The 24,155-nt window shown below is 46.0% G+C and overlaps 1 protein-coding gene across 1 annotated transcript; it reads right to left on the reverse strand.

Moving 5' to 3' along the window:
• Positions 1-406: 406 nt before the first annotated feature.
• On the reverse strand, positions 407-18,423 carry LOC310700311 (zinc-binding protein A33-like; the record flags this gene model as incomplete). Its single annotated transcript, XM_083489575.1, is given in 8 exon segments — positions 407-1,314; positions 1,474-1,589; positions 3,120-3,139; positions 5,362-5,595; positions 15,550-15,645; positions 16,792-17,061; positions 18,221-18,306; positions 18,309-18,423. Coding segments are annotated over 8 exon segments (1,479 nt in total). The 3' UTR covers positions 407-772.
• Between the last annotated feature and the right edge of the window lie 5,732 nt (positions 18,424-24,155).

A 24,155-nucleotide genomic window follows, 5' to 3' on the forward strand; every position in this document is an offset into this window, starting at 1 on the left:
GTGTTGGAATAGGACCTGGGAGACCAGGGTTCAAATCCCCACTTGTCCATGAAGCTCACTGGGTGACCTTGGGCAAGTTACTGTCTTCCAGCCTATCTTACCTCGCAGAGTTGACGTGGAGATTAAACGAGAAGGGGAGGGAACCATATATGTCACATTGAGCTCCTTGGAGAAAAGGCGGGCTATGAATGCAACCAACAAACTATCCTTGTCTCTGCTGTTATCACTTTTGGCTCCAGCTTTTCTACACCTGTGTTTTTGTATGTGTCTCTAAGTCAGAATGCAGGTCAAAGTGTCCAATGGTTGTGGTTGTGTGTGTTACTGATCCCTAGTGCTTTGGGATGTATTCCCATCTTATACAGAAGGGAATGACCAGAAATGGCAGAAGTGACCAGGCAGCACCATCCACAAAGCACAAGGCCCTTTAATTACACAAGACAGAAGAAGGCATTAACCTGGAGAAGGGGACGTAATTATAATTAGGGGGGGAAATGAACCAGGAACCGACTAATTCTTCGTAATCATCTGCTTTAATATCTATTCTAATACATTCCATCATGTTGGTATTGTTTTATGCATTCTAAGAGGTGGTGTTCGTCCTATGAAATAGAAGAGTGGGTTGTGGTTTTTTTAAACCTCTTTCCAAAACCGTTCAGTTTCCCTTAACTTGTTCATCACAGCGGGGAGACACACAGGGTAGAACTTATGTGCTCCCAGGAAACAAGAGGGACCCACCAAGTCTTGCTGAATGGAATCAGACTTCAGGATGTTCCTACAGGTTCAGGTGGCAGATCCTCATGGGCTCTGCATTCTCGCCATCGCCGAAACAAGTGCTGAAGAAAGGATAGAACCTGCGTGCCCTGACCTGGTGGAAGGTGAAGAGAAGGGACATGTCCTCGGCATTATAAAAGGCCACCTTCCTTGCCCTGCAGTCCAGCAGGACACCTACTTTTCTCAGCAAGCACCCAGGATTCAGGCGCACCCAGTGAGCGGCTGCAGCCCAATAACGAGACTTCTCCCGCAGCCGTATAGCCCAGTAGCCATTCTTGGGGCATAGCTTGACTCTTGCTGCCCGGTCCACTGAGTCCGCTGCCACTCCCAGGTCCCACTTGGTCTTGGTGCCCACCCAGACCTCCCAGTAATGTCTTCCACTCTCAAAGGACTCCTTCGCCAGCACATTCACACACTGCAGGAAGCGGCTGGGGCTTCTGGGCACAGACTGGGGCGTCTTCCTCTCTGTCACTGCCGTCAGGTCTTTGGACAGGACAAGGTTAGGGTGAGCCGATTCAGGGTCCAAGGTCAGAGGAGCAGGAGCTGTAGGAAGAGAATATACCGGGATTCAGCTACTAATCAAATTAATGATAATTTTAAGAAAGAAACCGGGTAGCATGTCGTCAAAAGCGTCTATGAACTCTGTTCTGTTCCCATATCCCCAGTATGCTCTGTTGCAATTGGGGGGTGGGCACGACTCACCTGTGCAGATCGATTTCAGCATCCTTCTCCAAAATATAAACTGCAGCGGTCCATCATACCGGTCCTTGTGCTGCTCTATATTAAAGGCGGTCAACTCTTTCACCTGCACCGCTGGCCTGGAGCAGAAAGAAATGTCTGCTGAGCAAGACAAGATTCCAGATAAGGAAGTTCTGGATTTTAGAAAGTGACTCCTAACCAATCTGAAAGTGCTTCAGCCAGCATAAGGATGGGACAATAAGGCAGTTGCGGCTCGGCCAGTGCCATTTGCTTGGCGCACATAATGGCAGGGAGCATCCTCAAATTATTGTGGGGACCAAATCATGTCTTTCCCCCTTTCCTTCTAGCTTTCTAAAAACAGTAGCTAAGGGGCCATCACAAAAGATGTGCCTCTCCTGTCCTTGTAATCTGAGTATTCCCTGGGATCCTCGGTCAAAGGGCAAAACACTATCTCTACTGAACAACCCCTCTTATGCAGGTATTTCAAGAGTGAGGTATCTTTGCAAAAGGACACAACTCCTAGGGGTTTCAGTACACCATCTTGGAGTGGGGTGGATTCTGACATAAGCAGGCCACTGGTTCTCCTCTGCCTTAGTGGCTAAGTAGCCTACTGCCTAGAGAGACAGAAGGTGGGCAACCACAAGTTCCATGAAAGCCAACTTCCAGAATGGAAACATGTATGATAATAAAATAGAATCCACCAGTTTCTGCACAGTACTCCATAGAAACATGAGCCAAATGCCCTAATTCTCCTCAACATTGACAGCAGCCAAAGAGCACTCTCAAACCTATCTTCTATGGATGTATTTTCTATCCTTTCTCCCAAGCAAAGTGAGCTGGGAAATGAACTGCTCTGGCAATCTTTCAGCCAAGAGGTGGGATATGGCTGTGCATGCGAGATTCACCCAAGTTTAGCCATTAGAGAAGCTTGGCAGCTCCACAACTTGAGAGAGCGATAATCATTTTAAGGCAGGCCACCAAAGCACAGCCCCTGGGTGGCTCATTAAACCTGTCCCCTCATCCTTGCCTTCCCAGGCTACAATAAAATAAAATAAAAAAGCAAGGTTTTCAAGCAGCTGACAGACAACATTATATGGCAGGTGAGGTGCACTCACCTTGGTGACCTGCAAAATTCATTTAGGCTCATTTGCCAACCCTCCTTGTCGAACACAAAAAGAGGCCAGCAGGACCAGTCCAAAGGCCCCGATTCCAGCTTCCTTTTCCCACAGCAGCTAACCAGATGCCCATAGGAAGCAGGCAAAAAGACCTGAGCACAATACTCTGCCCACCTGTGATTTCCGGCAACTTGTATTCTGAGGCTATTAGAACATAAACATAGTGGCCCCAGAAGACCATTGAAGTAATGTGGGAGGACCTTATGAAAGCAGTTAAATCCTGGGTGCACCTCAGTGCTTTTGCATTCACACCCTGAACCCTGAGGTCAGCACATCTATGCAACAATGCCCAGAAGGAGAGATCTCCTATATTCCCCAACAGCTTCTCTCCCAATAATTATTTTCCAATGCTTTAAAAGCTACAGCGATAACAGTCCGTCCGTCCATCCCGTCCCCCCCCCCCCCGCCAGCTGAGCAGGTAAAATAAGAGGCTCATGAAAACAAAAGCTGCTTTTTCTCTTTCCAGGCACGTACCTAACAGACACATTTTCCACCTGCAAAAAGAAAAAGAAAAAAGAGGAGAAAATTAACAAAACCCCTCACTTAATCCTTATTGCAGCTCAAGTAAATTCTCCTGCCAAGTAAATTCTCCTGTCCATTTTTTGCATCTGTACTGAAGTACAGACAATTAAAAACATAATTATGGCCCTACAATTTGAAGTGGCTGCCTGGGAACCACATGGGATGTTGCCTTGAGTTGCATGACGGATGAAAGTTGGTATATAAATGTAATATAATGAATAAATGAATGAATGAGGTGGCAGCAAATTCTGAAGGGGTATGGGCTAGTTCTGATATATAAACACTGGCTTCTGTAAGCAAAAGAGAGATGCAAGAGAAGGCAGGCTCCTCATATCACCAAGACTCAAAAGCCTGGAACCTAGATGGTATCACTGTCAGCTGTCAGGAGAGCATGCCATACACACATAACAACATTTCCCTGGTCATATTGTACCTCTGGCCCGCAAAGAGGCTGAAAATATGTATAATCTTGACTGAGAAGTGAGGACATACATGTACTTGCCTATCAAAAGAAATGATAACCCACCTTTTGGCGCTAACAAGCACCCTCAAGGCAGCTTGCATTTAAAATTTCAGAATTATACAAGCAGTAAAATAAAAGCCAAGGGAGTATCACTACCAGCCACCCCACAGGAGTCTGATGATGGAAGGAGATAGTTGAGTATTTGAGACATTTAGAAAAAACACACAAGTATTTTCATGCAGACCTGCACAGCACAGCGCAGTATGGTCCGAAGGCACACAATACAGTAACCTTGGCTGAAACTAAGCACTTCATCCCTACTTCCAAGAGTAGCTAGTTCTTACGACAGTGTCGAGTTACAGCTCGACAACCAAAGAAAAATCAGTCTCACACCATGATAGGTTCCGAAATATGGCTGCTCCTAGGGAAATATGGCTGCCCCTAGGGCTAATGCAGCACAGCTTTTATTGTGTGAAATGTGTGAAATAGAAAAGATACAAAAAATACAAGTCAAGCAATTTGTTCTAGCCAGCAGATAAAGACCTTGGTACTAGACCATGCGAGCGATCAGGCCATACTACGTTAGCCAATCATATGGGACAGCACGAGCTGTTCACGCGCTATTCATGCTCCAAGGATGCTTCTAGCTATGAGATCACCCTGTAACAATAAGAACTTTGCTCATGCTCTCATGTACAAGCAATCATTTTCCCACACGACAGAACCGGTCTCCAAGCCCGAACTGCTTCTTTATGCCTGTCAGAGGTTAAGGACCATGATTCTCACAGCATGCACAAGCAGATCCTGCTGGAGAAGCAAGCTTAAACCTCCTAGCAAAGGCTACCTCGGTCACTTCACAGCACAATCCTGCTGCAGTAACCGTGGCAACCAACTACGGAAAAGCATCACACCGAGCAACCAGCAATACTTCAATCTTAGAGGGAGATGGAAAGGGCTGCCTCTTACCATGGGGCAAGAGGGGAGGCTGGGGAAGAAAATGGCAGGCACACGTTTTCCTTTATGTTGGAAGTGGCAAATAGAAAGCTGTAATGTTGGGGGGTTTTTTGTGGTGAGAGAAGTGTTCCAGCCACTGTCTCACCTCTGTTTAAAAGAGAGAGGGAATTGGGAAGCCACACTTTTAATGGCAGATAAACTTCTTTACATCTCAATGCAAAGGCCAACAGTTATTTGCCTTCTATGACAATGTTATCTGGCAGACATTGACAAGGCCTAATTCTGGTCTAGGGCAGAAAAACATATTATTGATAGAGACAAACATTTTCAGTCCGGAGTTTAAAATATGGAAAGACTTCTTCGAACACGCATTCTCCCCCCCCCCCCCACAAAACCATGACCCACTCCCAGGTCTCACTGCATCTTATACAAAGGCCGAATGGTCACCAATCAGGTATGCTGCCATGGTGGATTTCCTGCACTAGCAAGGGGTTGAACTAGATGACCTCTGAGGTCCGTTCCAGCTCCGACTCCAGGATTTTTTAAGCCTCACCCCACTTCCTGAATGCATAGAATGAAATACAAGATGACAACCTTGCTTGGTAAATCAATCCATAGAAAACTTTAGCGTTTGCCAGTGTGCAGTGTGATACGTGTCTGGGAATGTGGAGAGGGTGGAGCCTATGACTGAGAAAATGCGAGAAAATACAAATCTGCCTCCGACACCCATGACCCAAACTCCTCCCACCTCAGCCTTGTAAGCATGATGAGTCTCACCTCCAGTAGCAATGAGTTCCCCAGCTCATCAAGCTTTTTCTGAATGTGCTCCATGCTCTTCTTCAGCTCAGTTATCGCCATACTGAGACGTGTGGCATCTCCGTCCAGCTTCATCAACCACTGTTCTTCCTCTCTGGCCAGCCCCGTCAGCACAGCTCTCTCTTCCTCTTGCAAGATCTGATGAAGATACTCAAATTCTGCCCGGATCTTGGAGTTCACTTCACGAGATGTTGTCTGAAACAGCAAAAGGGCTATGTATGAAAGCAGCACGTTCAGCCACATCCACAGACATCTGTGTAATTCAAGGAGGATTGTAAAGCCAAAACATTTGCGGGACAGAAAACACAATATGGTGTTGGTCAAGGGGAGAGCAGCCTATGCCCCTTCTAATATAAAACATTTGCATCCATGTTCATGTTGGGGTTGGAACTTAACAGGTTAAGTTGTTCCCATGATGCCACACCATTCTGACGTCAGTTTTGGAAGCTTGGGAGGAGCTTGGGAGGAGTTAGTCAGTCTCACTCTGTGTTGTGAGGGAAAAGGAGCAGTCCTATAATGGCTGCAAGCAGTCCTGGATTTTCCTGAGATCTGTTGGAATAAACTACTGTAAATAGACAAACCTGTACGTGTGTGTTTGTCTGGAAGCTGAGCCGAGCTGCGTGACAGTTTACACCGCTGTGTGAAACTCTGCTGAGACGTGACTGAGAGCTGCGAGCGGAAGTGTGCCGGGCGGCCATAAATCGCTAATTGAGGACCTTAAATCAATTAGCGGGAGTCAAGTCAGATCAATCAAATACCAAGAGGTTATGGGTAACCTAAATCACCAATCGTAAAACTGTCACGGGAGGCTGCCGGGAGCTTTGAAGTCTGCGGTTTCGAGCAGGAGGCACGGCAGGAGGCGGAGGCAAGCGGCTAGCTGAAAAACGCAGAGATTTGCCTGTGTTGCTGAATGCTGTGGAGCCAAGGAGCTGAGAGCAGCAAGGAATCGTTTCTCCACGCCGGATGAGCTGGTGATTTTGTGAGTACAGCTTGGGGCGTCTTGGGAGAACGGGGGAAGATGGCAGATGGCCAGGAGGTGTTTCAAGCTCCGTTTGAACAGCTTGAGGAACTCACCGTCCAAGCGTGGAATACCTGGACAAAAAGGGTGAGAGCGTGGTTTTTGGCCACGGAAGTATGGGACATTTCCCAGAGGGAACCAGTGCAACTGGTGGACAGAGATGCAGGAAAGTCGCAATCTGCTTCTCTGGAGGAGAAAATGCAGAGGGAGAAAGCTGAGGTCTGCATGTTGAGAGCAGGTGTTCATGCTAGTTTGCAGCATCACCTGGAAAGCGTTGAATCTGCGTGTGAGGCCTGGAGTGTGCTGAAACGTCTGTGTGAAGACTCAGCAGGGGGCCAAGGGCAGGTGGAAGCTGAAAGCCTAGAGATGGCTGGAGCCCCTGTTCCTGATGCTTTAGCCTCAAGGAGTGCTAGTGAGCAAGTCGGGGGGGCGGAAAGTTCCAAAGGCAAGTTTGAAAAGTTTTCCACTGAACCTGCTGGAATGAAGCGGCAGTTCAGGGGGGGCGGATCTGGCAAGGAGTGCTTTTCCGGAAGAAGGAGGGCCAAGCCAGCTGAAAAGAGCCCCGGGCAGTGTTTTTCCACTGGAGTTCGTCGGTGCTACGTGTGTAATTCTACTGAACATCTGCGACGAAATTGCCCCCACCAGAGCAGAGAGGCAAGACAGGATGTTGCCAAGGTCAAACAGCTGAACTCTCATGGGAATCAGTCGGGTTTCCATGGCAACCGGTCTGGGAAAACAACCAGGCGTGGGACTGAGGCTGGTGGACGTGCCAGGTCCAGGAGGAGACTTATCAAATAACAGCTAGTCTGGCTTTGTCTGAAGACAGCTGTGGGACAGAACTAAGTTTTGTCATTGACTCTGCAGCTAATTGCAATTTGATTCCAGAGACACCTGCTGTTGAGAGGTGGAATTGCAAGGCAATTCCGGCTGGGAAGACTGTACTTTTCGCAAATGGACAGAAAAGAAATGTGACTAATTCTGTAAATGTGCATTTTTCTATTTTACAGGAGACGTTGAAGTGTTGTACTGTTCCTGGGATGCACCACTGTCTTTTATCTGTGCCTTATTTACTGAAAAAGGGATTTAAGGTTTGTTTTCAGGATGATGTGTGCACAATCTCCAAAGGAGGGAGGATGCTTGCCAAGGTTAAAAAGGGGCAGAATGATCTCTTCATTCTTAAAACGCCTCTGGAGGGTGATGGGAAGGTTGAGAAAGCACAAGCACTGCGTGCTACAATTCCCAATCATGATTCATGTGTCCATGCTTGGCATACACGAACAGCTCATGGTTCTTTGGAAGCACTACAGGTGCTGCCGGAGGTTTCCAAAGGGTGTCACATCGCAGAATGTGGGTATACTATAAGTTGTGCAACTTGCAAACTAGCAAAGGTAAAAGGATGCAGTTATCCAAAAGTAGAGAGGTCCTACTTTGTGGGGTCCTGTAAAGGAACCAAGTCTGGGAGGGGCCAGGTATCTGCTCACGATGCAGGAAGATTTTACACAGAATACCTGGACTCTTGGTCTCAAATCCAAGGATGATGCAGCACAGCTGATCAAACGTTGGATTGAGGAGGTAGAAATAAGGTTTTCCACCAGAGTGCAAGCTGTCACAAGTGACAGAGGAGCCCAGTCAACAGGTTCTGCTTTGCAGAAGTACTTTCGCAAGAAAGGGATACGTCACACAGTGACTTCACCCAATCAGAGGGGAGTGTCAGAGCTCAGGTGTCAGGCTCTGGTTCAGGCTGCACAGGTGATGCTGGCAGATTCTGGGTTGCCTCCAAGGTTTTGGCTGGAGGCAATCAAGTATGTGAGCTTCACCTGGAATCGTACCTACAATACACTAGTAGGTGACACACCGTTTAGGTTGTTGCATGGCAGGAAACCACAGATTCATTTTTTGCGTATGTTTGGGTCACATGCGTCTGTGCCAGTACCTACTGCTTTGCAGGGGCCAGATGGATCCAAGTTCCGGAAAATGATTTTCTGTGGGTATGAGCCAGCAGCGAGTGCATGGAGGTTTGCGTTTCCATCAGGTGACCAGAGTAAGTTGCTGATCAGTAAACACGCTGAGTTCTATGAGCAGGATAAAAAGTCACAAACTGCTGTCATGCGTGATGTGCTCTCAGAATGTTTATCTGATTCTGAGGAAAGGGAGGAAGAGGCTGATCCCGGGGATGAGGACCAGGTCCAAGATCAGGATTCAGAATCCGATGATGACGATCAGGTCACTGACCAAAGTCAGGAACAGGAGGAGGTATCGGTAGTTTCTCCACAAGATGTTAAGAGAACACCCAAAAGCGAGCCCAGTTCTCCTGTGAGTGTAATGGAGAGGATTCGAAAACGTTTTAAGTCAGAGGGGGAATCCCGTGATGCTGAGGACACATCTTCTGGTGGCAGTGAGTCAGAGGTAACATCTGAGTTTGTGCCCAGAAGGTCTAGTCGCACAACAAAGGGCGTTCCACCTGAAAGATACCAGGCAACAAGTGCGTGGGCCAGATTCGCACAGTGTGATTCTGGGAGTGTTGAAGGGGTTCAACAGGTGCCTGGGAAAGATGCCGGGAAGGGGCACAAGGCAAAGGGGAAGGTGTTGAACTCAAAAGGGTCTTGTCAGAATGGGCGGCAAAGGGGGGTGTTGGGGTTGGAACTTAACAGGTTAAGTTGTTCCCATGATGCCACACCATTCTGACGTCAGTTTTGGAAGCTTGGGAGGAGCTTGGGAGGAGTTAGTCAGTCTCACTCTGTGTTGTGAGGGAAAAGGAGCAGTCCTATAATGGCTGCAAGCAGTCCTGGATTTTCCTGAGATCTGTTGGAATAAACTACTGTAAATAGACAAACCTGTACGTGTGTGTTTGTCTGGAAGCTGAGCCGAGCTGCGTGACAGTTTACACCGCTGTGTGAAACTCTGCTGAGACGTGACTGAGAGCTGCGAGCGGAAGTGTGCCGGGCGGCCATAAATCGCTAATTGAGGACCTTAAATCAATTAGCGGGAGTCACGTCAGATCAATCAAATACCAAGAGTTCATTGGCTTCATAGCAATTTTTGCTGTCACAAAGCTAGGCTGCTTCCATAACAGATGTGCACCGTATTTTTTGCTCCATAAGACGCACTTTTTTCTTCCTAAAAAGTAAGGGGAAATATCTGTGTATCTTATGGAGCAAATGTGTGGTCCCTGGAGCTGAATTGCCCAGGGGCAAAAAGCAGATCATGCTTTTTTTTTTTTTTTTGAAAGAGGGAAGAGGGTGTTGAAACAAAGCCGCTGATCGTTTGCTGATCAGGGGAGAGATAAGGGACGCTAGAGATAAAGGAGGCTGCCTGGGAGGGGGGAGATAAAGACAGCAAACTTGCAAAGGGGGGAAACAGGAAGACTAAAGCAATAAGAAGAGAAATTAGAAGAAAAGGAGGATCAAAAAACTGCTCCAGCTAAGACACTAAGGCAAACAAGAGAGAAGGGAGTGTTGAAAGGAAACAGTTGATCGGTGGGATCAGAAGAGAGATAAGGGCACTAGCAGAGGCTGCCAGGGAGGGGGGAGGTAAAAGCCCATGGATCCTCAGGATTTTTACATTGGGTCACCCAAAATTCTCCATCAGATCACATAGCATGTCCATGGCTACAGCCAGCACCAAAAAAATCACACACCCACTGTTTCCTGGGTGCAAAAATGTGGTTACAAAGCACGGGTCCACATGGATCCTCAGGATTTTGCATTGGGTCACCCCAAATTCACCATCAGATCACATGTCTGTGGCCACAGCATGAACCACAAAAATCATACATCCACTATTTCGTTCAGAATACATTTTTTCTTGTTTTCCTCCTCTAAAAACTAGGTGTGTCTTATGGTCAGGTGCACCTTATGGAGCGAAAAATACGGTAATCGGGAATTGCCATCCATCATTCAAGAACTGTTTACAAGAAACTGCTGATGCCGTTTCATTACAATACCATTTTTCTTTGGTCCACCTGTCTTTTTTCAGGACTGACTGGTGACAACTGTTTGGCCCCATAAAACTTACCGTAACTGCATTGCCAATCTTTTAGGCATGGATTAAACTGCTACAGTTTTAATTAGAAGCTACCTTGTGGCATTTGCATCCTAGGTGGGTCATAAGGAAAGGGTTAAAATGAGTGTGATGTGATTGGCCAGTGGAAACAGATAGGAGGAGTTAGAGTTGGAGGTGTGTGAAAATCAGTTGAGAGTGGGGAGTTGGAGAAGGAAGAGGGAGGAACAGCCTGTGGGTTGGTTGAATTGTGTGGTGAGAGAGTGAGAGGAATTGTTAGGTGGAGTCAGATAGTTAGTTGGGATAATCAGTTTGAAGTTGTTAGGAACGAATAGGACAGTTAAGGAACTAAGATTAAGAAACTGACAAGAAAAATTAACTGAAACCATAAGCTTGTTCATGCCTATAAAATAAATTTGATTATTTGTTAATGTTAACAACTGACTGGACTCTGCGTGTACCCGTGAGAAACGGGTTGGTGGCAGCGAAGAAAGCAATCACAGTGGTGGCACAGGGTCAATAGGCCGTCAAACGTCTGGGGACCCTTTGTGATCGCCACATACCTCTTTATGGCTTATTCCTCTGATTGCTTCCTGCTGAGTGTACCTGATAAATTTCTGATAAATTGCCTCAGGAGTTGACCTTATGTAATCAGTTCCAGAGATGCCTGCTGTTTCTATCCTTCAAAGCTTCCTGCAAGACCCTGTGTCTCTCTCTCCATGCTTGACAGAGAACTCAAAGAAGAGATAGGAGCATTTTCTGAACTCCAGGAAGGTTTGGAAACTGATACACATGTCAGCTTTCCTTCTCCACATAAGAAGTGCAGAGGGAGAGGCAGAGTCTCAGATAAGGGGGTAAAGAGTGGAAGAAAAGCCTGCTATTTCTTTCTCTTTTTTTATTGATACGGCAGCATGAGTGAGAGTCTGACATACTCACTCCTCTCCTGTCAAATGGTGCCGCTGATGCTCATCTCTGCTATGCGGAGTGCAAGAACCCCAATTTGAGCTGAGCTTTGGCCACAGGTGTCTTGTGGAGACCAGATGCACTCCAGAAGCCCATCCTAAAAGTAGCTTCTCAGCAAGATGGTCTAGAATTTGAAGCAGAACCTCCAGCAACTCACCAGTGGGAGCACTTGTAAATTGTGTAGTGCAAAAGCATCTAATTCTGAAGAATAAAAAGCATCTAATTCTGAAGAACAATTTCACAAGGTGGAATGTTCTATCCAGAGCCCACCAGACTGAAATGGAGAGGTGGGTGGTGCCCCTATTCTTGGACTGGAGAAGAATAACCAGAAGCTCCCTCACCTCTTCTGTATTCTTGGTAACACTGGGTTATTTTGTATTGACTATTCTTATTCTTATTATTTATTATTTATACCCCACCCATCTATTACAGCCTTTGGCCTCTCCAGTTTACTACTCCCCTGCAAGCAATTCAGGTCTTTTCACTACAGAGACAAAGAAATACTATCAAAGTACTAATCATGTACATTGTCCATCTTTCACCTCCAACTGTACAGTATTGCATTTCTGATGACATGACTAGTATGAAATACAAAGGCCCAGGTGAAGCCACTTCACGGATGGCATCAAAACAGCCTCAATATATATATCCTCTATCCATGTCTCTCATTATTTGATTTGCCATTTTTAAAAAGTCTTTGCTACACATCACATATGAGGGTTTCCATAGTGAACAGCAGTATGCATTATCAGTGATTAGAGTTCATTTTGATTTCAAATTATTCCTTCTGAAGTGCACATTACTTGCAGCTTGCCAATGTCAATAGTGTCTAGTAATGCTTCCTAAACTAGGCCACCCAAGTCCTTTTGATGTTGCTGGCAGACCAGCCTCAACTAAAACAATATTATGTCTCTTAAAATTAGGCCAACTCACAGCTCATTCACTTTTCCCTCAACCCTGCTTGTGGTAGGGTATCTTTATCCAACCTTCAATCCCCACCAATTAGAACGGTTGGTGCAGGATAATCCATTTGTGTCGCTAATCACACTGCCTTTGCCTCCTGGGAAATTACTAACTATCCCCACCCCAAACCCATGAGGGTCTTCTGGTACAAACAGATAAGAGCATAAGAAAATCCTGTCTGGATCAGGCCAAAGTTCCATCCACTCCAGTTTCCCATTTCCTACAATGGCCAACCAGCTACCTCTGAGAAGTCCACAAGCAGTGTAAGAATCCAAAAGTCTGCTGGCTCAAACAAATGGAGGATCAAAGGGGAAAACATGTGTGGGAAATGCTTGATCATATCCTAGCTTAAAAAGATCACCCAAGCTTTCCCTTGAAATAGACCACAGTTCCTGAAGTCATATATAACAAGAAACTGTGGTTCAGTCAAAAGTGAAAGCTTTCGCTCTCATCCTGTCATGTGCAAAGAGAGAGCCAGCATGGAACAGTGGTTAGAGTATTGGCTAGGACCTGGGAGACCAGGGTTCAAATCCCCACTCAGCCATGAAACCCATGGGGTGACTTTGGGCCAGTCACGCATCTCAGTCTCACCTACCTCACAGGGTTCTTGTGCGGATAAAATGGAGAGGGGAAGAAGTATATATGCCACTTTGAGCTCTTTGGAGAAAAGGTGGGATATAAACAGAGTAGCAAATAAAGGAGAAGATAAGGGAGTGTGAAAGTCAGAAGGTCACCACACTGTTTAGAGACAGATGTCTGAACAGCAACTACACATTGTTGCAACTGCAACCATTTTCTTCCTTCTTCCATGGGACTATAAGGATGTATCTAACCCATTTCCATGTCATAGGTGGCAAAATTATTGCATGTGTGCGCATGCCACTGAGCACTAGCAACAGCAGCTTTCCAGAACAAGCAAACTCGATGCATAACATATGAACACATAACCATCTCTTATCTGCCCATTTGGTCAATCTTCAAAATAAAATAATAATGAAACCAACAAAGTGTGTGTGTGTGTGTGTGTGTGTGTGTGTGTGTGTGTGTAACATCTGTATCCCAGTTACTATAACTTGCTTCATTTGAAAATTTGCGTTTTCTGATCACAGGTTCTGGTTGCTTTCAGATTGGCATTCTAGGCATCCCTGACAATTGTTCTAGAGTGAACTGTTGCATTGTGTCTCCTCGACTGGTGAAAAAGCCACAGTGCACAATGAGCTCGGAAAAAGGCTTAAATATATAAAGAGTGTACCTAAATGCTTTCAGGGGCGATGTTATCTTTCAATGTGTACTATGTTTAAATATGACAATAATTGTAACATATCTAGCATAAAAGGAGGAAAGAATGAGACATGAGAGATGGGGATCCTTTTTAATCAAGGACTGGCAGCTCTCCAAAGCTAGCGCCTGCTCAGGCCGGATATCAGCTGCTTTTAGCAGTCGCTGAACCATCTGGCTCCTGTCTAGGACTTGCCCTACCAGCTAATGATGCTCTACTAAGTGCTCACATTGCCAGGAGTCTTGCTGACATATTTCTTTGCTCTGAGCAGCAGACAGACAATTTTACTGGAGATTCTATGGGGTGCTGTTTTGAATTAGCTTGGCACTGCTCCCTCGGACTTTTAGAGCTGAACAAATAATTGTGAATGAAAAACACAATTTGGGAGAGTCACTAGTGCCAACAACTCTCAAAGTTGCCAATACACAGAAGTCACTGGGAAGACGCAACCCAAGATGTTAGCCAGGGACTACGCTTAGTTGGCAAATCCCCAGCTGCAAGCTCACCACATAAGAAGTGTCTGCTGGATCAGGCCAGTGGCCCACTGACTCCACCACCCTATTCTCACAGTTGCCAAACATATGCCAATTGAGAAAACATATGAGAAGGACCCAAGCACAACAGTGTTCTCCCCTCCTTTTTGTTTCCAGCAACTGGTATGCAGAAGCATATTGCTTCCGACAGTGGAAGGAGACCATATCCCTCAGGGTTGGTAGCCACAAGCAGCTTTCCTCTCCATAAATTTGCCTAATCCTATTTAAAAGCCATTTGCATTGGTGGCCATCACTGCCTCTTGTTTGACTCTGTGCTCTGTGAAGAAGGACATCTATTACACCAATGCTCTAGCCCTAAGGGGTTTCCATTATTCCACTCGGCATGGTGAGTGAGGTGCTACCCCATGGCGAGCATGAAGAGCGGCCAACCCTTCCTTCCTTCCAACTTTGAAGCTGTGGTGGTGGAGGTGGGTGGGGGTTATCCAAGCAGCTGTGTGGCACTCCCTGCCACCTGTCCGGCTAAGAGCTGTTTAAGAACAGCTGCATGTTCAGTGTAACTCCCACTGCGGTCCTTACTTGCTTTGGTGCTGGAGAGGCTGAGGTGGCTCTGATGCCCCTGCCTGAAGATGCTTGGAAAAGACTGATGGGAGTGTTGATGGGCATTGTTGTCCAAAGGCCCTTGGGGTAATCCCGCCTTCCTTGTCCGTGACCCTGAGAAGCTTATAGAAAATCAACTTGTCTTGTTTAATTCTGTGTCATAAACCCTGGTGTACAAAAGCTTCCCTCTTCCCTCTATTATTTAAGAGGCATTTTGCTTGTTTCCCCAAGATAAAAACCCAACAGGTTGGATTTGACTAAGTGAAATCTGGCATGTGAAGCCTGGTGACATGGGGAAATTTGAGGTTCTTTGCTGAAGCTTAGTTGCTTTCAGCTGTCTCTCTCTATACCACTCCCAAGTAATTTCCCTACTGCTCAGCTCCCTCTGTGAAAGTGCTGCAATTAGAGGTATTAATCTTCTTTTCTGCTGAGGTGCGTCAGCAGATCAATGGTTATCTGGGCAGATAATTAGTTTGCTCCAACCCCAAAGCAACTGTCATTTATTTGGCGGCTTTATCTTTTTGCCTGTGATTTAAAGCAACCATTAAGATGGGCGGTCACAAAACAGCAAGACGCCCCAATTGCAGCCCTGCTGATTTGATAAGCCTGCCGAGGCCCAGCTTTCAGCTGTTTTCTATTTTTGTCCATTCTTTTCTCTAGTTAAGACTCCCCAATTGATCTCTTCCAGCCCTTTCTCACCGGCAATACAAAAGAGCAACACATCTCTTCCTCTGTAGGGAAGCCTCCACCTTTAGAAACTTTGGGATTTCTCATCTGAGCAAGCCAACACAAAACAAAAGCATCCACAGAAGGAAAAGTGGGGAATGTACTGGTACCAGCAGGGTGCAGATGTTCTCTTCAGCTGCATGCTTCATTCTCATCAGTTTCTCACACTCCACCTGGCAAGACTGAAATGCCTCTTGGAGGTGTGTCTAGGAATGAAATAGATGGATAGATAGAACACTTAATCATTATGTGTGCAACAGTCTCTGCCTATCAATTTTAGAGCCAGGATGGCATAATAATAAACAGAGCAAGGGTGCGAAACTTCTGGCCTAGCCGGCTTTCCCACCTCATAGGGTTGATAGAAGAGCAAAATGAGGTAAGTCCTACCTCCCTGAGTTTCTTAAATAAAAGCCAGGGTACTACCCTTAACAATAACTGCCATGTTCTTTTTCTCCTTTAGAATTGACTTCTGCAGCCCCAGCTTTCCTGTTCTTCCATTACTGCTTGATCAACTGCTACCCTTTCCTCTTCTATTCACTTGCCAATCCCAAACCTCACTCTCCAATAACCCCAGCTGTAAATTAAGCTACGAGAGCATGACTTGCTCAATGTCACTGACTTACCTTGAAATCCACAAAGCTGAAAATCCCACACTAGGCCTATGATGGGAATTTACCTTCCCAGAATATTTGACATGCCTTTTAGCCTTTGTGCAGAATCAACAGAATATGAAACCCGTGACCTTTGATTAAGCGCCTCACATGATGTGGTAGTCCAGTGCAAACAATAGTGTTGCAATGACCCAAGACAGCAAAGAGGAATAACTACAGAAAGAATACAATCAGCCATTGGACTGAAACTCCCAGGGAGTTAAGACGCTGGGGTAGGAGTAGGGCAAATTATGCAGGGGAAAGAAATCCACTGGGCTCTGCACAGCCAAATGACAGGCAAGCCATCTGCTGGCAAACTGAGCTGGAAACAGGGAGTTGAGATTTTAAAAAGACACACAAATATCTTTGTCAAAGTGCTATTTGTCTTTGCTTCAGAGGCTGCAGGGGAGACTGCTTGATGGGAGATTCTGTTAGAATCAGAAGGTGACAAATGGAATTTTCCACTTGTCCAGAATTCTTGGTCCAAACAAGTCTGTCCCACACTTCCTTGAATCTTTCTGTACAGTCCCAAGCAACCCTCATACTACTGTACAAGGTACCCCTGCCTAGTTCATATCTGACCGTCCTGTTTTGTAGCTAAGTTGACCACCTGAGAGAAATGCCAAGCCCCACAATTCATTGAGGGAAGCACTCCAGGAGGAAAGGAAGTAATAATCACTGTCTTGCCACCCAGCTGCTCACCTGCATTTTTTTCTTGTGTTCCTCAGAGGTGCACCTCCGAACTGTCTCCACTACTCCAGAAACAAGGTACTGGGGACGGAAGTGGGGGAACTTTTGCCGGCATTGGGGGCAGGTGGCAACTTTTGAGCTCTTATCCCAATAGCTCTGGATGCACTCCCTGCAAAAATGGTGCATGCATTCCAGCATGACTGGGTCTCGGAACAGATCATAGCAGATGGCGCAGGTCAGCTCTTCCCGGAGGCTCTGCTCCCCGCTCCTATGGGCCATTTCCTGCACAGACACAAGATACATTCCTCACTCTACCTGCCACAAACGCCCAGACTCCAAGGTCCGAACCTCTCCCGCACATTCACAAAACCCTGCGGTTGCAACACATGCAAACAAGCCAGCTGTGTGCATGGTTCTGTTGCACACTCGCGCTAAAATGTGGCAGGTACAGAAACAAACAGCTGTCCTTTTAGGCCGGGCATCCCCAAACTCGGCCCTCCAGATGTTTTGGGACTACAATTCCCATCATCCCTGTCCACTGGTCGTGTTAGCTAGGGATGATGGGAGTTGTAGTCCCTAAACATCTGGAGGGCCGAGTTTGGGGATGCCTGTTTTAGGCCTTTAACAGCAGTAATAAAAGAGTTTTAGGACGACCTCTACAAATTCAGATGTGCCAAGGAGAAAAGCAGCACCGGATGCATTTCTGCCTATTCCCATGGTTCCCAACATGGGGCACACACCCCACAGGGGGGCAATTTGATTTTTAAGGGTGGCAATTCGAGAATGAGTTAGACCAAGTTAATGGCCTTTTAGACTTCCTCCACCTGAACAGGAGTTCACTTTTTGAATAAGAAGAATTATTAGTGGGAACCACTGGCCTACACGCAAAGGCAGTGTAGTGCTTAGAAAGGGTTGGTCTCACCAGCCCTAGCCAACTTGGCCAAAGGTCAGAGATGAAGGAAGCTGTAAGCTACCCCAGCTTAGTATGTCAGACAAGGGCCCAGGAGACCAGGGTCCAAACCCTCATTCAGCCACCTTGAGCCAGTCACTATCTCCCAGCCTAAGCGGTGGGTCGCAGGGTTGGTGTGAGGTGAAGATGGAGAGAGGGAGACCACGAACTCCTTGGAGGACAGGTGGGCTATAAATGTAATAACAATAAATAGGAGGTTGCCACCTTAGCAGCTGCCCTACAGGCAAAAATGCAGCCTGTGGAACGCACACCTCCACGGCAAGGAAAGCAACCCCTGTCGAACTGCTGCTCGTTCAAGGCAAAAACGAGCCTTTACGTCGGAAGACCCACGGAAGGCGCGAAGCAGACAGCCGGGAGAGCGGAGACCCCAGCTCCCCGCCCCCCCCATCCTTCTTTCCCCCGTGCAGGCCACGGGAGAGGAGAAGGGCTGCGCTGGGGCTCCCTGCCGCCGAGCCCCGGCTCCGGACTCACCGCCTGACGGGGACGCCGCTCTCCTCCGCCGGAACCCCACCCGCCGCCCGCTCTCGCGCTTTGGCTCCCCGCGCGCCACGGACCCTCGGCCCAGGCGCTCCAACTTTCACTTCCCCTGCACGGCGCGCCTGCCCCGCGGTAGCTGAGCGACGGGCGCTCCCCGCCAATTGGGGCAGGCCCTGGGAGGCTGCGTCGCCCTCCATTGGCCGGCGAGGGAGATCTGCTCCGCCGGGGCCCTCGGCGGGGCTCGAGAGCGCGACTAGGACGCGAGGCGGCGGGTTGGCTGTTGCACCAGGCTTGCCCTTGCGGGAGGCGGAAAGGGGCAGTCTCGGCCCCTCTGGTGGTTGTTGTTTTCATAATCGTTTTTATTGATTTTCAAAGATATAAACATAAAACAAAATCCAAATCTCGAGATAACTCTGAATCTCCTGACTTTCCCCCTGTCCCTTCCATGGGTCCTTTTAATTCTATTTTCAACTGCATATCAGTACTTCTCCAATTTTTCATCTTCCTAAGTTATCTATACGTTCTGTTATTTTATTACAAGTGTGTTTAAAATCTTGTTAAGGTTTGACCTGTTCACAATGATATTGTATATACATTATAAACACGGGAAACACCTCGTTGTTTTTAGGCCGGAGATCTCCTTGGTGGTGTGATTCATCAACGTGGGCAGTGTCGCTGAGCAACTGGTGGTGGTGGTGGTACTACTACTACTACTACTACTAATAATAATAATAATAATAAAAACCTTTGCATCATTCTTGCCCACCAAAAGGAAGGAAGGTTGTTAGAAAGTTAGGACTCAAAAGCCAGCTGCTGGCTGTGGCGTTGATGGTTCTGAAGTACAGGGCAGAAGTACAGGGGAAGCAAACAGAGCAGAGTCATAGGCAGAAGCAGGAATTAAACATCCACAACCATGTCCTACCATCAAGCATATTTGGGCATCATCATATGTATGTGTGTGTATGAGCGCAGCATTTTCTATCTTTTGTACATATCTAACAACAACAAAAATTCCATAACAACCCCACCCCTGCCCACCATCATCTATAATCCTCTACAAAAATGAATTGCTGTTTTTTAGAGCTTGGTCTCTTGAAGAGTCTGCTGAGTTTCACTCTATAAAATGTGTAGTCACATTGCCTTCAAAATGCATCCCAGTGTGATGAGGAGAGGGAGCTCCTTTTTCCAGGAGGGCTTGAGCAGGCCAGTCCTCTGCTTCCAATGCCATCCTGTTCTTCAGCTTGACACATCAACATACCTGTAAAGGCACTTCTAGACACTGTGTTGGTCCCATACTGGCACATTCAGGTTGCACAATTAAAGATGATTTGACACTTAGCCGAAGAAGCCTTACTTCCCCAGCTAAGGACGTTCCCAGAGACCCTGTTTATTATCAGTGTTCATCCTGATTGGTCTGCAGGAAGATTAGATGACTTTGGCTATTTATTGAGCATTCATTCTGATTAGTTTGCAGGGAGGTTAGATGATGCCAAGTCAAGGAAAGTGTTATCCTGCACTTTCTAGCCATTTTATCTGCCACTATCCTTATCACAAAAAAGTCAAATCTTTGGGGAAAGCAGGTGTGTTGCACAATACCTCCTAATCAACAATAATTAACGCTTGAATTTTCTGGTATGTATTGAGTCCAATCCAAAAATACTAGCAGTCTAAATTGGATGGCTTTCAACAAGGAAAGTGGTAGGAAAAGGAACTGGAAAGTTTGACCTTGTCTAACATTGCAAGCTTTGTGCAAAACCCCCAGAATGAATTCTCAATAAACAGTTAATATGGAAGTTAATAGGCCCTTGTCAAGCCATCTTCTACTTTTTTCCGGAGTTCCTTTAATCTACAAGTGTCTGTATTTCAATATACCTGGGGAGTTCTCTTATTTTGGGGGTAACTGTTTTGCATCCAAGCTGCTAGGCATTCAACCATATGACTTGGTTGAAACAAATCGTACTGTTGTTCTGCTCAGAATGCCTTCTCTGACACAAGTTGCCCACTGACTAAAACAGATGCGATGTTATTTGGCAATCAGTAATTGCTGAGGGATCACCTCTTCTTATACCTAGCTGCCTGCTCATTAATATCAAGCATGGAAGCTGTTATCTGTATCTGGTGGAAGCACAGTTGGTGTAGGCAAGAAAGAGGTCATACTCTGTGACTAGTGAACACAACAGGCTTCCTAATACTGTGGAACACTTTGTCTCATGAAACTGTCCAATCCCCCGTGGTTGTCTTATGTCAGTTGGTTAATACTTTTCCTTTTTTTCTTTTAGTTCAAACAGGCATTTAGCCTGCCAGGCAGAAACTGTGTTTTATTTGAAGGTTGTGTTTTACTTGCTGCCTCTGCTGCATTTTGTTTGATATTGACATGGTTTAAATTATTGTAAGCCATGCTGAGTAATGCATACGCATTAGAAAGGCAGGGTTAAAAAAAATCTATTTGAATAAATGATTGTGTGAATGACTTTAAAATAAAAAAGTAATTTGTGGTTGCGGGTTCCCTAATTGGGATCAGGATTGTGATGTGGGTAGAATGGGAGCTTTAACTTGGGCTTTGGCCTTGGTCCCAAACTGGAATCCCTTCCCCACTCATACAACTTTTGACCATAGGCATGTTCTATTAAAAAAATTACAAGGTGATGTACTGGTGCCCATTGTCCAAGGGAGGCCCTCAAGGACTAGGGTCCCAGTTCTAGAAAATATAAGCCTTCACTGCATTCTGCCCAATAGGCAGAGGTGGATTTAGGGCATCACGGCTAGTTTGGTTGTACTGGGAGCGGAGTCTCGGGGGTGCCACAGGGGGCACTGCAAGTATAATGTAGAATGGAAGGTGATAGGTATGGGCACTGCTGAAATTTGGGACCCCAAGGTCCATGGGCAGCTTGTTGTTGTTTAGTCATTTAGTCGTGTCTGACTCTTCATGACCCCATGGACCAGAGCACGCCAGGCACTCCTGTCTTTCACTGCCTCCCGCAGTTTGGTCAAACTCATGCTGGTAGCTTCGAGAACACTGTCCAACCATCTCGCCCTCTGTCGTCCCCTTCTCCTTGTGCCCTCCATCTTTCCCAACATCAGGGTCTTTTCCAGGGAGTCTTCTCTTCTCATGAGGTGGCCAAAGTATTGGAGCCTCAGCTTCAGGATCTGTCCTTCCAGTGAGCACTCAGGGCTGATTTCCTTAAGAATGGATAGGTTTGATTTTCTTGTAGTCCATGGGACTCTCAATAGTCTCCTCCAGCACTGTAATTCAAAAGCATCAATTCTTCAGCAATCAGCCTTCTTTATGTTCCAGCTCTCACTTCCATACATCACTACTGGAAAAACCATAGCTTTAACTATACGGACCTTTGTTGGCAAGTTGATGTCTCTGCTTTTTGAGGTGCTGTCTAGGCTTTGTCATCACTTTTCTCCCAAGAAGCAGGCGTCTTAAGTAAATCAATACAAAATACTTAACTAACTGAGGTTCGGCCCCTGCCAACATAAAGCCTGCCCTCCAACATAAATCCGTGCTACACCCATGCCACCAGTTACCATAAGGGAAGGGTTACAAGTGCTATACAGTCCAAACAAATCAAGGTCAAGCACAGAGAATCAGTCTAGGCCTAAACATGATCTAGAGATGAAGTTGCACAGTAGTTCAGGGTCAATAGCACAGGGAATTCTGGCAAGAAATAACACAGCAAATCAGGGAAACAGAAATCAGGGACAAGGAGCCAGTAACTGGAAGGCTCAAATGGGAGGCCTTTTATCATCCAGCCCAAGTGTTCTTCCTTTTGATGCTTTTAAACCTCCACTCCACTGCCTTTTTCTTAGTTCCTTAATGCCCACCTCTACTCCATCTAGCTAGGGCATTCTTTCCCCACCTCTCTCCATCTCTGCGATAGGAACTGCTTAAGCACATGGCCCAGGCAGATGTGCCTTGGGTAGCTTGGGCCATTCGTGACAACAAACCATGTCATTATTTTCTATTTCTGTACTGGCGCTTCGAGCAGCAAAGCCATCTCATTCACAGTCTGCCATTTTATGTGAATAAGCATTTGTATTCATTAAGATTGGCATTTATTGGTTTTTGCTAATTTCCCCAAATTAAGCAAGGCAATGTTGCCATTCACAGAGTAATCATGTCCTGCAGTATGTGTAGTATATTGAATTGGAGCACTCCACTCCTGGAACCCACAAGGAACATGGAAATACTGAAGTGTGCGTGGCTTGCTTTTTTTTGGTAGCACCCCAGATTTGACCAAAGCTGTTGTGCCCATTTTCCTCTGTGGAAAAATGTGAGATAAACTGACAGAAGTGCACAGGAAACAAACAGAAGAGAGACATAGGCAGGCAAAACAAGCAAACCTCCCATACCCTACCTTCAAGCATATTTGGGTATCACCATTTTTTAAGCACAGCATTTTCTCTCCTTTGAACATAACAGAAAATAGCCCCATAATAGTCCCCACCTCTATCCCCCATTATCCCCGCACCCTCTCCACAGATTTATAATCCTCTACCAAAATGATTCATGTTTTAAGTAATTCATGTCATATGCTGTTAAAATCACCTTACTGTTTAAATGACATTTCCTCCCTTTACTGCCATATCTAATAAAGAGTCTTTGTCTACATTTTAAAGTTGATGTTTAGTGAAATTGTGAAATTAAATGTTTGGCTACCATGGAAGCCCTTAAAAACCACAGAAATTCATATGTATTTTCCATGTGTAAAGCAAATGTCCAAGAATAATTTTGGAAGCAGAGCATCTTTAACATTAAGGTGTCTCGTACAGTGGTACTTCGGGTTAAGAACTTAATTCATTCTGGAGGTCTGTTCTTAACCTGAAACTGTTCTTAACCTGAGGTACCACTTTAGCTAATGGGGCCTCGCACTGCCACCGCACGATTTCTGTTCTCATCCTGAAGCAAAGTTCTTAACCCGAGGTACTATTTCTGGGTTAGCAGAGTCTGTAACCTGAAGCGTGAGGTACCACTGTACTGTGGTATGATTATAATGTGCTGGGTGCAGTACCTGCACACCCCATGAGGTGGCAGCACAGGAAATATGGTTAGGCTGGCAAAAGTTAACTGGGGGCAAGATCTGCCCTTCCTTATGCACTTCAGCCACTTAAGTGAAGATACAGACAAAAGGGCTCTTTAACAGCCTCTTCCCCAACATGAACAGTAACAGAGGGTCTATTAGTGTCATCCATTTATGCACTTCCGCTTCTTGCTTCTGCTCCACAGTAATGAAATAAACAAAGGAAAGGAACCATCTGAGATGAATGAAGAGGGGGCTATTTTCTCCTTTTTTAACTAAGCAACACACTTTTTCAAGATATCAATTACTCTTAACAGAAGAAAACATAATGACTGCAACACACAGGTACTACCTCTAGAAAGAGAACATCCTCTTTCCTTTCACAAAAGGGGGGAAGCTTAGGATGGTGGCTTTGTATATAAGTATGCAGAGGGCAAGGCAACAGGCTGAAAGCATGCCAGGATGTTTGCATTAGTCACGTCCAGGTGTGTTCTCTGCCCAACAAAAGCTGAAAGTATAATTTTGACTTCCTAAATATTGGCTCATGCCACCCCAGTCTCTGAGCGGTGCGAGATTCCACCGGTTCCAGGCATTTACCCAGAGTTCATGTTTCTTTTTGGAAATGAGGCGCAGTGGAGAATGTGGTGTTTTAAGGTCCACCAGATATGTATAAGTGTCCCTTCTGCTTTACCACACCTCCAACACAGGTTTGCTTTTGTTTTATACATTTTAGCTATTTTGGCAGGTGTTAAGTGCCATCTATAAAACATATTGATTAAATTTTCCCTTAGCGCTTCGCAGGCTGTAAATTTCCAATTCTTTTCCCATAATTCTTCCCATATTTAGTTTTTAACACTTGCTGGATCCAAGGATTCCAATTGTCTGGCACCCATCTTAATACC

Source organism: Podarcis liolepis, assembly GCF_965112155.1.
Source record: "Podarcis liolepis genome assembly, chromosome: 2".
In the NCBI taxonomy this organism is placed as follows: Eukaryota; Metazoa; Chordata; class Lepidosauria; order Squamata; family Lacertidae; genus Podarcis; species Podarcis liolepis.